Source organism: Notothenia rossii, assembly GCF_949606895.1.
Source record: "Notothenia rossii genome assembly, chromosome: 8".
Classification (NCBI taxonomy): Eukaryota; Metazoa; Chordata; class Actinopteri; order Perciformes; family Nototheniidae; genus Notothenia; species Notothenia rossii.
Window position 1 is genome coordinate 10,207,634 of NC_136906.1, and position 14,063 is coordinate 10,221,696.

The 14,063-nt window shown below is 38.7% G+C and overlaps 2 protein-coding genes and 1 long non-coding RNA gene across 3 annotated transcripts; all 3 read left to right on the forward strand.

Annotated features, from left to right (window-relative positions):
• The first annotated feature begins 214 nt into the window (after positions 1 to 214).
• Positions 215 to 4,021, forward strand: LOC307015730. The gene is made up of 3 exons (XR_013801623.1): positions 215 to 439; positions 2,987 to 3,060; positions 3,167 to 4,021. It is a non-coding gene; the product is annotated as an uncharacterized lncRNA (long non-coding RNA).
• A 1,705-nt stretch (positions 4,022 to 5,726) lies between these two features.
• ppp1r27a (protein phosphatase 1, regulatory subunit 27a) lies at positions 5,727 to 8,405 on the forward strand. The gene is made up of 3 exons (XM_079644518.1): positions 5,727 to 6,484; positions 6,650 to 6,800; positions 7,592 to 8,405. Exons 1-3 carry the CDS (start codon positions 6,058 to 6,060, stop codon positions 7,710 to 7,712), a joined length of 699 nt encoding a protein of 232 aa, XP_079500644.1. The 5' UTR covers positions 5,727 to 6,057; the 3' UTR covers positions 7,713 to 8,405.
• Positions 8,406 to 9,044: 639 nt separating this feature from the next.
• On the forward strand, positions 9,045 to 13,820 carry mcrip1 (MAPK regulated corepressor interacting protein 1). Its single transcript, XM_079644527.1, has 5 exons — positions 9,045 to 9,181; positions 10,201 to 10,292; positions 10,503 to 10,621; positions 12,407 to 12,511; positions 13,058 to 13,820. The coding sequence occupies exons 2-5, from the start codon at positions 10,285 to 10,287 to the stop codon at positions 13,120 to 13,122; spliced, it is 297 nt and encodes a 98-aa protein (XP_079500653.1). The 5' UTR covers positions 9,045 to 9,181; positions 10,201 to 10,284; the 3' UTR covers positions 13,123 to 13,820.
• The last annotated feature ends 243 nt before the right edge of the window (positions 13,821 to 14,063 follow it).

The following is a 14,063-nucleotide window of genomic DNA, read 5'->3' on the forward strand; positions in this document are numbered from 1 at the left end:
CCAATATTCTGTTTACCACACAGTGATCCAGCTGTGTTCACACACTGCCCGGTAAGACACGTACACCCGCTCATGTTGTCAGCCATGGGACTGCGTGTGCCAGGGACAGCGGGGTGATTTCTGAGAAAAGAGGACGGGCGGTGTTTTTGATAAAAATAAACTTCGAGCAACCTGGCATGAGGTTTGCATTTCCTGTCCACCATGCGCCTTACTTCTATTTAAAATGCCTGATTAGTGTCCCCACAAAGCTGGGAAAATACATTAAAATGTATGCAAATTGATTAATCAAACATATGACTTGGGTTTCACTGACCTTTTTAGACAACAGTGTTTATGAGGACTGCAGCCTGCATTCAGGACATGCTACACACAGACAGGATGCTTCACGGCTCTTATTTTTAGGCGATGGAGTCACCAACCTGCCTCCTACCTGCATCACGTGAGACGGTTGGGTGTTGAGGAATGCATAGCTGGCTTTTTTGTAGCATGTATAGCCCAGTGATAAGTCTCTGTGACAGGTCGTTATTAAAGTTGTCATTCTTTTATCTTCGGCTACATGTGTCCTTAACTGTGTGTCCGTGAATACCTGGCCCTATGGGGCTGTGTTACCGTCGTAAGTGAAGCAAATGCATCACTGGTGGTGGCACCAATTTACAGCTTGATGACTGGATTGTGTTGATAATAAGTTGAACGTGTCAGCATTTGAGTTCATAGTTGTCTTTGAACCTAAAGGATTCAACCAGGCAAAGTACTTTCTGTGAATCATACTCATGGGTTGAGCCATCCTCCATGAAGTCTATGCTCACAAACTACTCACTAGGTGTCGATTCCTTATGAATAGTACAACAAAAAAAAACATGGGTGGCTGCATCCCTCCAAAAATATTTTCTTAAACTATTTTTATATACTTGCTAGACACATTTAGCTGACCTCTTTCACATGACTGTAGACACCTATATGTGACATAAGACCTGACTGCTGTCACATATTTCTGCATCAAGCATGTGAGAGAATAACAGAAAGGAAACTTGATATAGCATGGTGTGAAAAAATGCAACAAAGCAGCAACACAATTAAGAAGGTTTATTATTAACCAAAGTATTTCGGTCAAATACCGGCCTATTTTTTACACTTATCACACACTTTCTAAAACTATTCCTATATTGGTTTTTGGGTAAATGTGTTATTGGTAGGCTACAGGCTAGAAATGACCAAATCACATACTCATTCAAAAAGAATTGTTGGTATCCTTATTGGTTAAACTGTAACAAAAAGATCTGATTGACAAACGTTGATCCAAAATATCAAGAATCTAGCGCAATGCTATTCAAATAATATCAGGGCCAGAATCACAGATCTTGAGAGTGAAACTTTCTGTTATGAATAGTGGCTACGGGGCGGGTCATGTTTCATAATTTATGAAGTGAATGCATTATAGATGATCTGCCTGTGAATATGCATGTGAAGGAAAACCATGCTGTCAGCAGCTGAACTTGCACTGCAGAGACACAAAGACAGGACGATGGTTTGTAATAATTTTTCTTTTGGGGGGGGGGGGGGCATCCAGGTGGTGTTTTTAGGTCTGACTTTTTCGAGGTAATATCGCCACAGACACAGTTTGTTCAGTTAGTTTTTTTTATCAAGGGCTATAGGCCTGATCACTGTTGTTTACCTCATTTACCTCAACCGACATTGACTTAAAATAACAATCTTCAAGGTTATTACTTTAATCTTCATGTTAGAGCAGAGCACAAAGATAAATATTTAGCATTTATTTTCTTGAAATATTTATTGTATTGTATTGTATTGTTAATCTTTCATTATTAATTTTAGTCTTAATTGTTTTTGCTAAAATACTGGAAAAACATGTTCAAGGCCAGAGAACAAATTCACATGACGCACATCTGTTTGAAGCAGGCGATTCAAGTTAATCATATTCAGGCAAGTTTAGGTTTTGCAGAGCTATTTATATTTTATTCATGTGTTAACTACATCTGTGCATATAAAGCAGCTTTTTAAGCAGCAGCAAAGAGACAACGAGAGCACCAATATTAGTGTTCATGTAAGATGAGATCCATTATCACACATTTCAGTTATGTTTTTTTTATACTTACACCAATTGATACAAAAAGCTTAGCACAAACAATAACGACACTGAGGTCATGTCCTCTGCATTTTTCACTTTATTTTTAGGGAATGTGGGTTTTTAATAAGCATGTGGGGAGTTTACGTTCTGCCACTAAAAATAAAACAGCTGGTGGTTATTTTACAAGCTGATTCATGCACTTTTTGTTCTCAAAATACGTAATTTTAGGCAAACAGAAATAGCAGAGGATTTTAAGTCCTTGCTGTTGGAAGAGAACTGTGCAACAATATTGAAATACATTGGTAAATTCATAACCTGATTAAATGTGATATACATTTTATAAACTGAGAAATACACACTTGGACTTGTTTGTATATATACGGTCTAACCCTCTTGCCACACTCGCTACAGCCCTGAACAGCCAATAGATGGGAAGGGGATTGTTGCCTCCCTGAGCTTGTGACCACAGACACACGGTCCTTTTAAAGCATTACATGCAGCTTATATTCTATTTTGTTAACTTGTATTTAGTGACCCCCTTAAAACGTGCATGGATATGCCTCTAGTTTACCCAGGGTCCAAAACATAGAAAGACAATACAGATAAACAAATAAATAAAGATATACAAATAATTGGCAAGCTAAACAGATACAATAATGAAATGAAATCCTAACAGACTTATGAGTACATTAAACATTAAAACAGAGAGAAAGACACTTAAAATATGTGAAATAAGCTTCATTAAACTATCAAATAACTCAAATTAACAAAAATCTGGATACTTAAATAACACAACAACACATGTTAATACTTGCCTGTCTCTTTTATTTGGTAAGATATGTCTTTGTTTGCTTTAAAATGTTATGTTGGTATTGATGGTAGATGTATATCTTTGTGCAGATATACAGCTGACGTGGGACCATATTGACCAACCAAAGGTCACATTGAAGAAGCTGTTGACACCACGCAGACATGTGACTTTCTCCGTTTACTTTCAAAGATTGTTGTTGCTAACATTGTCTTTGGCAAAGTTCCATACACCTGAGTGTTTTCAACTCTGACTTCTTGGTAATTTGACAGATCATAACAGCCTGGAACTATTTATAGAAAGACGCTGTAACCAGTGAGACCCCGCTCTGGTATTTGCCCAAGAGCAGGCCTGACAGCGGGTCGATACAAACAAACATTTCCCACATGCTGAGGTTCTCGTCGCTTCTGGTGAGGAGTCTCCGTGGAGAGACATGAAGGGAGCACCACCAGGGCTCAGGGACGCCCCTGCACCCCCGCAATACCATATAAGAGACTTTGACACCTGATAGCTGCTTCTAAAAGTCTCTTCCTCGAGCTGTGAACATTCAAATACCCACACTTCAATTTGTCTAGACATTAACTGTAAGCCTCAGTCCCCTGTACCCCCTGTTTAGAAACCAATAGTGTGTGGAGGTGATGAATAATTAATTTGTGTTGGTATTTAGAGATGGGATCCACTCTTGCCATAGGAGAAATCAACTGATAAACTCCAGCGGGGATAGTCTGAGTCACATGACCTGAAAATATGCTACAAAACTGTCTTAACGGGCATGTGGGGTAAATGACTTGTGTTCTCAACTTAAAAACAAAGTTTTCTTCAGCTTTGTATGGCATACAATTGCTGTGCAGCAGCGTTGTTAAAGAGGCATGATTGTGCTTTCTGGGTTGTCCCTTTCCTGTAGTGTGTTATATAAAAAATCTGGAGAAATCATCTGTAGGTGTTCACCTGCTATATCTGACCGTATATGGATTTCAATTACTACTTTTTTTACGATGTTGTATTTTAGTGTTGCCTCTGTGTTTAGTGTCCTGTCTGTCTGTAACTTTGTGTGGTAGTGTTACCACTGACAGGTCTCTCTTGAAAATGAGACCTTGTGTCTCAATGAGATTTTACACCTGTATAAATAAAGGCTAAATAAATATATATATATATATATAAGTTTTTGTGCATGTAAAGGGTCTGCTAAGTCTAAAATCCCAAAGATCCATCCAGAGGGAGTTTCTCTGTGGTGGGCTCTGGTTTCAGACCGGGTGAAAAGAGGTAGGCGTTATAGGAGGCAATATGAGAACAATAAACCACTTCTTGAACATTGAAGCATGGAAAATGAGCATAATGGGGAAACTGTAAAAATATGAAAATGTATTGAATCGAAATACCTGAATACTCATGACATTGAAGTTAAAGGTTATAGTGTTGTACAACTCTATAAGAGGCAGTATACTTGTGTAAAGTAAGCAAAGAGGATGTGTCTAAAGACAAAGAATGTACTCCCTTTCCGACACAGTTAACATGTACAAGATGATGTGGCGCAGGACATTAAGACCATCAATTCTTACTTGGCATCTTTATGAATCCTTCAGCAGGAAACACACTCTTAGCCAAAAGAGAGAAGAGCTTGGAACATAACTTTTCCAACAAATAATTACATCAACCATAAGGCTTACAATATAAACTTTCCAACTACTGATCAAATCCACATTAAGGCCTTCTACAAATATGGGTGAACAGATGCTTTAACAATACGAAATACAATGGAATACAAACCAAACAGTTCAACAGGGGAGATCAAGTTCTGGAGCACAGTCATATTTTAAGTGGTTGGAGCTATGGTGAGAAACCAAAACCTTGGATTGGCAGCCATGCTATTTCCTCTGTAACATTGCCAGCATCTGTGAAATGCCCACGTCTTCTTCCAAAGGTTTAGTGAACCAGTTATAACCAGCTGTTCCCATCATGGAAGTCTGTGTGGGGGCAGCTGCACACAGTTTTACAGCACCATTCAAGCATACAATTTGAGTAATAAAATGTACCAAATGTAATGAAAGTGGAGATTAACAATTTTGCAGTATAAGCGTCAGACCCATTTAGGAAAGCGAAAGTTTAGTGTTGTAAATAGCTATGTTTCTTGCAACCATGTGACTTTTCAGCAGCATTTAAAAGGAGAGGTTACATTTAGGGCCTGAGTTGGGCATGACTACACTCCCACACATGACCTCCTCAGTGGCTGAGTTGTATTGGTGTATCTGGTTATGATGTAAAGGGCAAGCACGAAGTCTCACATGACGAACCTACGGGTCAATGGGACACATGAGGAGAACCGCTTAGAAACACTACCTAATGATCTTTATTTTGTAAGTAGGTGTACGAATGTATATGATTTCTAATCAATCCTGAATGTCTCGGAGCTAACTGAGGTTATATTGCACCATCAACTATGCAGATCAACAACATGGCAACATGTAATCATGTGCTGTTATTTTTTTGTACTGTAATACCTCTGTCATTAATAGAAGCAAAAACAACGTGATTCACAGAAAATTGGTGCATAGAAATATCTAATAACCCAAAATAAAGAAGCCTGCTGTGCATGTGAGGATTAGTTTTCCTTTACTGTAGATATTTAGCTCTGATATCAATCAAAGTTTTTGGGATGTTTTTGTGGGAAGTTCTCAAGCAGGGAACATTTGGGTTGTCAACATTTTTTATGAGGGGTGGGAGCGCAATGTCGGAGGGTGGAGCCGGACAAGGGCCACTCATTTGTAAGCTGAAGTCACTGGATATTAGGTCCTAAAATAGCTCTACAGAGGGTATATAGGGACCCTCTCCCACGTTCCCCATCAGACAAAGGTTCTGTGCAAGAGCAAACACACTGTGCAAAACATATTCGTATACAGATGGGAGAAATTCACAAAGGACAAGAAAACGAGGACCAAACGAGCTAAAAGATTGGATCATAGTGAAGCAAAGGATTTGTGAAGCGTGTATTCTGCAGCAGGAGATACTCCAGCTGGGAACTAAAGGGATAACAGATACAAGTGAGGAAAGGACAAAAAGGACACAGAGCGAAAGGATTTTAATTGGATTGGTACGTTCTCTTTGGATATCTCACTTTCCTCTTCCTGGGCCGACAGCAAAGAGGGAGGCCGCAACCATCGCAGGGATGAAGTACAACTACCATGTACCATCGTACACACGGACGTCACAGTACACACCGTCATACACACCTACCTATCACACTCCCACACATTACACATCAACTACACCCAACTACACATCAGCATATACCTCAACGGCAAAGTATACCCCAACACAGTACAGCAGCACCAAATACACCCCATCGCTATACACGTCCACTTACAAGTCGGCAGCGACGTACATCCCCTCCTACAGCAAAGGGGCACGGTACAGTTCAACACAGCGCACACAAGCACAGGAAAAACCTGCGATACCCGTCGCACCTGCAAAGAGAACTGTACACTTCTCCAATGACATCATCTTCCAGGATATTGTAAGGCGAGGAGATATGGAGCAAATTGGGCGGTTCATGAGAGCCAGGAAGGTCCGTGTGGATACAATCTTCCACTCCGGTAAGTCTCCACAACTTTTAATTTGTATCACGTTTTCACACAATTTGGAACTTTGATTTGAGATTGGAATTAGTGCCAGCCAATCAGGATTGAGGTTTTTAAACTGTTAAAATGTTAATAACTGACTTGAACTGCTGCACAGGACTGACTTAACTCGTTGTACAGGTATGGCAGCAATTCACGAAGCCGTGCTAACTGGAAGCCTGGAGGTGGTGAAGCTGTTGGTGAAATATGGCGCCGATGTTCATCAGAGAGACGAAGACGGCTGGACGCCACTTCACATGGCCTGCAGTGACGGCTACCCGGAAATCGCCAGGTGACCTTTTAACCTTTGAGTCTTGACCGATCATGCTCTCCTTTTTTCAGCACACTGATAATAGCACAGAATAGAAATATAAAGCATCATCATCTGCAGCTGATTTCTCAAATATAGGGATGGTTCATGATTTTTCAATTGTCAGTAAATAGTAGAAAATGAGTTACAGTAGCTTATGCAACTATTGTCTTATGCGCTAGTCAGAGTGTGTGAGCAAAGCAAAGGGAAGTTTGATTATTGAATACGACTGCAAAACGTATGTCTTTAATTTTAATATTGAACAGATACCACAGGGAAATATTGCACATTGTCTATGAAATACTCATACATTAAATATAAGATATTAAATATAAGATATTAACATATAAGATATTAACATATAAGATGAGGTCACCTGGTTGCAATGACCTTTCTATTTTTATAACCATTAAGCTACTAGTTTCACTCTGAACATTGTCAATAATAACACACATGAATTGGTGACATCATTCTTAACAATCCACATAACCCAGGGAGTGGAGAAGCATTCAATAGGGAGAATTGAAATGTCAAATATAAGGGAGATGTCTTGTTTTGTATTATATTCAAACGAGTAAATTATGTAACTGATCTTCAATACATAGACAGTTTCACTTATACGTGAACACTGAAACTGAAAGTTGACAGTCGAGACAGTGAAACACTGAAAAATCACACACATTGAGGAACATCTGTTGCAGTACAGTATAATAAACTATTGCATGTTTTTATATATCTGAATTTAACAACGAGCTGCTTCATACTCCACTCAGATATCTGCTATCGACGGGAGCAAGCACAGTGGCAGAGAACGAAAACGGAGAGAAGCCAGCGGACCTCATCGACCCAGACTGCAAAGAGCTGGTCAAACTGTTTGAGACGGGCTGTGTGTGATTTGGTACAAAATCATGGACCCAAGAGAGAGCTTCAAAACCAAGTGCAATACCAAACAGACTGACAACAGGGTGGAAGAACATAGCCAGAGTTTCTGATCCTGAAAAGAAAGAAAGTGATCCCGCTTTGTTTTTGTTTGTAATTGCAGCCTTAAAGCAATAATTGATTGGGCTGCATTTCTATTTATGCTGGTTTATTTTTGTATTTGTTTTGGGTGTACTTGTTATAATGCCAGTGCTGCAAATGTTAATCTGCAATAATTGCCTGTTTTCATTTTCAGCTCAAGCATATATAATATTCTTTCTTTAATTACATTAATCAGTTTAAGTATTCTATCAATTGTGTACGTGTTACTCTTTAAGTAGCTGGTTGCACTCCAAAGACTGTAAGTTTCCAAACTATTCTTTTATTGCATATTGACTTGAAAACACAAAAGATGGGCCGATGGAGTTATGTATCCTCACTGCTGGGCAGAGAGAGGATCAGCTAAATTGATAATTGATACTTGATGGTCATAAATAAATAAATACATAAATAAATACACATCAAGTTTATGCTGTATAAGCACTTTTACTGCTGCAGTATTTTTCCCGATGCATTGTTATTGTTTTCTGTAGTATAGAAATATGAATGTCAGCAATGAAAGTCTTATTATTTTTGTACATTTTCATAAATAAAGAAATATTTTATAAATGTGACTGTTGTGTCGTTTACGAGAGCACACACCAGGATTGCAACCACCATGTATTTGTTCAGCCCTCCTATTTGTGTGTGAAACTTTGTTAGTCACAGGATTCCTAAAAACAATATTAACAAGAACATCATACAATTCAAAAAACTTTAAAAACCCGTTCCTATAATATTTATTTTCCTCATACGGAAGAGAATAAGGGCCACACTAGATTTTTTTGACCAAAAGTTTAAAAAAGAAATGTGAGTTCTGAGATTAAAGTCAGAACTCAACATCATTTTTTATTTTGTTCACATCCCAAATGTTTTCTCTCATGAGGCCCTAATCCTATTCCGTATCCTCACAATCTATACCTATCCTTAAAACATTTCACAAAATCAACAGAGGCAATAAAAGTATTAAAAGTGTTAATACAAATGTTGACAACAAACCAATCAGTGCTGCTGCTGCTGCTGTTGCCTAAACACTTAATAATAACACATTAATATCATGATATTCCTGGCATCCTGAAATTAATGTAGTTGTTCATCTTTTTCAAAGAAAGATGGCTAGTGTGCACAAGCCTTTTTCGAAGAAATACCTCAACCGAAAGAGAGGGACTGTCAAACATTAATTGTATATTATTTATTACTTTATTGTAATTCTGAGAACGCTTTCACTTCCGTGTTCCTTGGTCTTTTCCCGGAAATGATTGGTTGGCATTGGCAACGTTTTAGCCAGGTCTAACGGCGTACACACTCTCTGAATAAAGAAAACGAAAGGAAGGGTTATAAAAAAGGTTTGTTGAACACATTAACAGTGTGTCCTTTAATCTACATATTGGGGGTTGTTATATCTACGCAACGTGTTTTTCTCATACATATTTCGGTACAGGAAAATATTAGCTGATCGAAGCTAACGTTACGACAAGACAATGTAAATTGTCCGGCTAGCTAGCTAACTAGCTTGCTAATTTTAGCCGACAGTATTGTGTCAGCAATTCTACAGTAAGCTGTTGAGGACAAAGCTATAAGGGAACACGAATCCCAATTATTATAACCGACGTAAAACATTCTTGCTCACAATAATTGGAGCAGCGGTTAATGTGTTGGGTTTGGCTTTTCATCCTGATGCTAACACAACATAAGTGAAAACGTAAACAAAAGCCGCTTGCTTTGCTCACGTCCATATTGTTGATTTACAGACACACAGCAAACCATGTCTATATAAACATGAGTTCACGTTAAAAACTTTGACACAATTCACATGGTTACTAATATTACTTATCAGATCTCTTTACATTATATGTATTGGTTGTGACTAGTAGGTAGCTTGAAGATGCATCTGTTGACTAACCAGCAGTGTCACTGTACTGTTAATAATACTTTTTAGGTCTTTATTTAAATACAGACCTGTGTTTATACATTGTGGTAAATGATATGAATCCTTCACACAGAGACTTTTTAACGATACAACACAATTATAACACAATATATTTTCAGTAATAATCACGAGTAAGCTGTATAATCATGCAAAATATACTTTGTTGGGGGAGGTGAATGAAGTAGCCCCTGCTACATTCTGAGGAATCATGTTTCACGCTTTACGGCACAAATTGTAAAGATTTTTTTCTGTGTGAGTAGGAATAAAAATAAGGAGTTCAATCATACCTACATGGCCAAAATGCTGTGGTATCATATATTCTGTTAACAAGCGTATAGACCGTAATCATGTCATCTTTGTTTCCTATGCAATAAAGCAGGTATTTGTTATTTTCTGACCCTCATGTGGAGATTTAATACTTGAAACTGTTTTTAGATCTCAGCTGCAGACTTCTGATCTTTTATTCTTCAAATCCACTCACCATAGAGGAGCGTGGAGCGAGTACAGACTGCAAACAGAATGACCAGGTGTGTTATAGTGCTCAGATACAAATAGACCAGTATTGATAGTGGTCATTTAAATGTATTAAAATGTAAATGTGGGTATATTTTGTGCTTCAGATTTGAGATACGGAAGTAAATTATACTGACGTTTAATTTAACAACACAGAGTTAAACAATTAAAGACTCATTTGATTTATTAATGCTGATATTTTAATTTGTTGTATGTTTGTGAAGTTCATCTGCTCCCAGGATGGTGAATAGTTACAAGCGGACCTCGAGCCCCCGATCCCCTACTAATACTGGGGAGCTTTTCACCCCAGCACATGAGGAAAATGTGCGCTTTATACATGATAGTAAGTATGCATTCTTACATTACATTTCACTTGTTAGTCACTTTTATCCAAAGCGACATACATATATTCAGTACTGTGGACAATCCCCACAGGAACAATTTGGGGTGAAGTGTCTTGCCCAGGGACACAACGACATGCATTCTTACATTGACGTATAATAATTTATTTGAATAAGTAACTGAATATTAGATCTATCACAACTAATAAGTAAACTAATGCAATGTGTAAAGAGCTCAATAAAGGCCCGTTGAAGCAATCTAACTATAATGTCTGTTTAGATTCTGTGTGTGGTGATGGTCAACCCAGGTTGCTACACACTCCTTATCATTGTGTTCATCTCACATGTAAACACTTTCATAAGAATTAGCAGGTAAACTGAAGTCCATAAGAACAATGTCAGCATTTTTCAAAACAGGTTATGTGTCCAATGGAACGAGCAGACACAATAAATACCAATGGCATTACAACAAACGCTTTCCCTCATCAATGCAGGAGGCCACAACCCTAACCCCCTCTCATCCTCAACACTGATACTGATACGCCTTGATTAATGTATTTCAATTGTTTGCGATGCAGAAAGAACCACACCTTTTTTGATGTGTGGATTTCAAAGGTTCCCTGTAGAGTTTTCTCGTGTTCTCTACCAAATCTCATTACTGTTTTGATTGTGTCACGCCAATTACATTTGGTAAGAACCAGTAAAATCCCATTGTACATATCTTTGAAATCCATTGAAAATAATATGTGGATTAGTTGAATATTATAAAATGATGTTGTATGTATGTGCACGCTTGCTTACCAGACCTCATGCACATGCCCAAGATATAAAAAAGTGATGCACTCACAGGAAAACAGGTTGGTCTAAGTGCTTGGACAGGGTAGTGTTTATACTCAGAGACCATTCATCAGATTGCTTTTCAATTGCTGGTCACTTCAACAATCATTATAAAAAGTAGAACTATTGCCTAAATCAGCCAATTTTAATTTGCCCCATCTTAGAACTGACATTTAGGCACTCTTAGAATGAGTTGTTACAAATCACATACATAATTACATAATCTTCTATTCAGTCCAACATCTTATTAACCTTTACGGCCCGTCCACACTACAGGCATCGAAAAATGCTTTCAACGCTTCGCCCATTCACTTGAATGGGGTGACGTAGAAGATTTTTAATTTTCGCCAAACTGCATTGTGGGGAGCATGGCATGGCTTTGCAAGCATCACGAGCATCTATCGGTTCAAAAGTTGAACAATGTTCAACTTTTGAGGCTCGATGCTTGGCATCAGCCAATCAAATCCCGTTTATGCAAATCCCGTTTATGCAAATCCCGCCAGTGCAAGCGCAGCCAATCAAACCGCACGCAAGCTGGGAGAGCCAGACCGCAGTTCATTTCCTCATATTCCAAACGAGATATTACGGTAGCAAATCACCCGGTTCTTTACGACCGGAACTATTTACCGGGATACAAACCGGAGGAACCAGGCATGGAGGGAGGTGGCAGAGACAGTGGGTGAAACTGATAAGTTTTTTCGCCTGTTTGGAGAGTTTATATCCAGTTTACTTCGTTTTAACATTGCTATTGCTTTGTATGTCGGGGGCGGGAGATTCATGTGATTGGTTGCTCGCAAAAAATCGCCAAGCTTCAGACACGCCCAGCTTCAAGATTTTGTCATGCCTGTAGTGTAGACGGGCCGTTAGTCTTTCTTATCATGTCATTACTTACAAGTCTGCAGGGTAGGATAACATTTCCTAAATGTATTGTTGACTCTACTCCTTCACAGCCTGGCAGTGTGTGCTCCGAGACATCAGATCAACACAAAATAGCGAACGTAATGACCGTGGACCACAGGAGTATGTGGAAAAGAACCCAAACCCTAACCTACATTGTAAGTAACTTTTAGAAAACATCTCAATAGGCACCGGCTTGGGAATCAATAATCAGGTTACACTTTATTTCTTGCAAGAATGCAAAAAATAGTTAAATACATACATACATATGTTCAACTAGTTCCCCGAATAGCTTCTATCACTCACTTATATACTAGAGAGGGCATTTTACAGACCCAAGGTTGAAGAATACTGGTTTAAAGCAGTTTTCTATGCTTTGTGCAAGATAGCTCAGGCCCACGTCAGTGATGATCATGCTTGTCTCATGCTTATCTCCCCAGAGGCTAAACATTGTCACATAGTTATCACATGCCTGTAACAGCGTATCACGCTTATCTCCATTGAGGGTTAACATCTGTTCATATACATTGTCATATGCCTGGACCTCAGTTCACACGCGCACTTCTGTATCTTTGAATGAGCTCATTCAGTATTTTCCCATCAGTAAGAGTGTAACTTAGTAGTGATGTGAAATGTATTTTAATAAAGGATAACATTACTCAGGCACAGGCCAGTTAACAATTTGTTTCTGTCTGCTCTTGCAGCTTTCACGCCAGTGGACCTGAGCGACCTTAAGAAACGTAACACACAGGACTCCAAGAAGTCCTAGTCTTTTCCATGGCGGTCCAGTCACTTCTTTCCACCCATTTTCCTCGAGAACTTTTCCTCCATCAGCCAGAAAGTCAGCCCTGTTGGCCAGTCTAGCACAGAATGCCAATCTCATCTCTCAACTCTGGACCACAGCAGCCCCCGTCTTTTTCTTTGCCCGCTACACCTGACCACGAAGAAAAGAACCGGTTTCCAGGGAGCACAAATTATTTCGCCTCTCGGTTCGTGTTTTTTTTCAAGTGACAAAATCTTGATATGTACATTCTTTATGTGGATGGGACTGATGCAAACTTTTATCAAAATCTGCTGACATCTGATGCTGAGGTGCAAACTGTCGACATTCTCCACAGGACACAAATGACTGCAGTCTTAAATACAAAACCTTGTTTTCTTTAATACTGCTACTTATACGACTTTGGAGGAAAAATACGAAAGGGCTGACTTCTTTTCTTTTTTTTGTTCGTTTTGGAAGATAGTTCAGTAAATTGTAGAAGTAGTCAAATGGTCACATTGGATATACCATTTGTGGGCAAGTTTTGGAAGCCAAATGCAATGTAGAAGGCCAACGTTTTTATTATAAATGTTCTTTCCCCCAAATGGACTTTACTAAGTAGAGACCTCCCCAAGTATGCTGCCCTTGGTTGAACCCCCCTCCCCTAAGCCTTGAAACAAAATGTTGAATAAAGGACTTTTACAGTACTCCTGCTTTTGTTACATAAATATTTACAATGAAAAAAGGAAACTAAGTGAAATATACCCTGAATCTTATACTGGGAGGAATATCATAATGCCAGTAGATTGGGAGAATCAATTGTGCCAAATCCTGGATATACTGATGTTTACAAAGGCTGCCAATGATCACTTATTTTCTTGTTCAATCATTTAGTAATAGAAAATAGTAAACCATTTCTTAGAACCAAATATATCTTAGTTGTCTAAGTC

Coding starts and splice junctions, on each gene's coding strand:
- ppp1r27a (XM_079644518.1), top strand. CDS start 6,058: ATGAAGTACAACTACCATGTACCATCGTACACACGGACGTCACAGTAC. Junction 6,485..6,649: donor GGATACAATCTTCCACTCCG/GTAAGTCTCCAC, acceptor CTCGTTGTACAG/GTATGGCAGCAATTCACGAA. Junction 6,801..7,591: donor GGCTACCCGGAAATCGCCAG/GTGACCTTTTAA, acceptor TACTCCACTCAG/ATATCTGCTATCGACGGGAG.
- mcrip1 (XM_079644527.1), top strand. Junction 10,622..12,406: donor TGTGCGCTTTATACATGATA/GTAAGTATGCAT, acceptor ACTCCTTCACAG/CCTGGCAGTGTGTGCTCCGA. Junction 12,512..13,057: donor CCCAAACCCTAACCTACATT/GTAAGTAACTTT, acceptor CTGCTCTTGCAG/CTTTCACGCCAGTGGACCTG.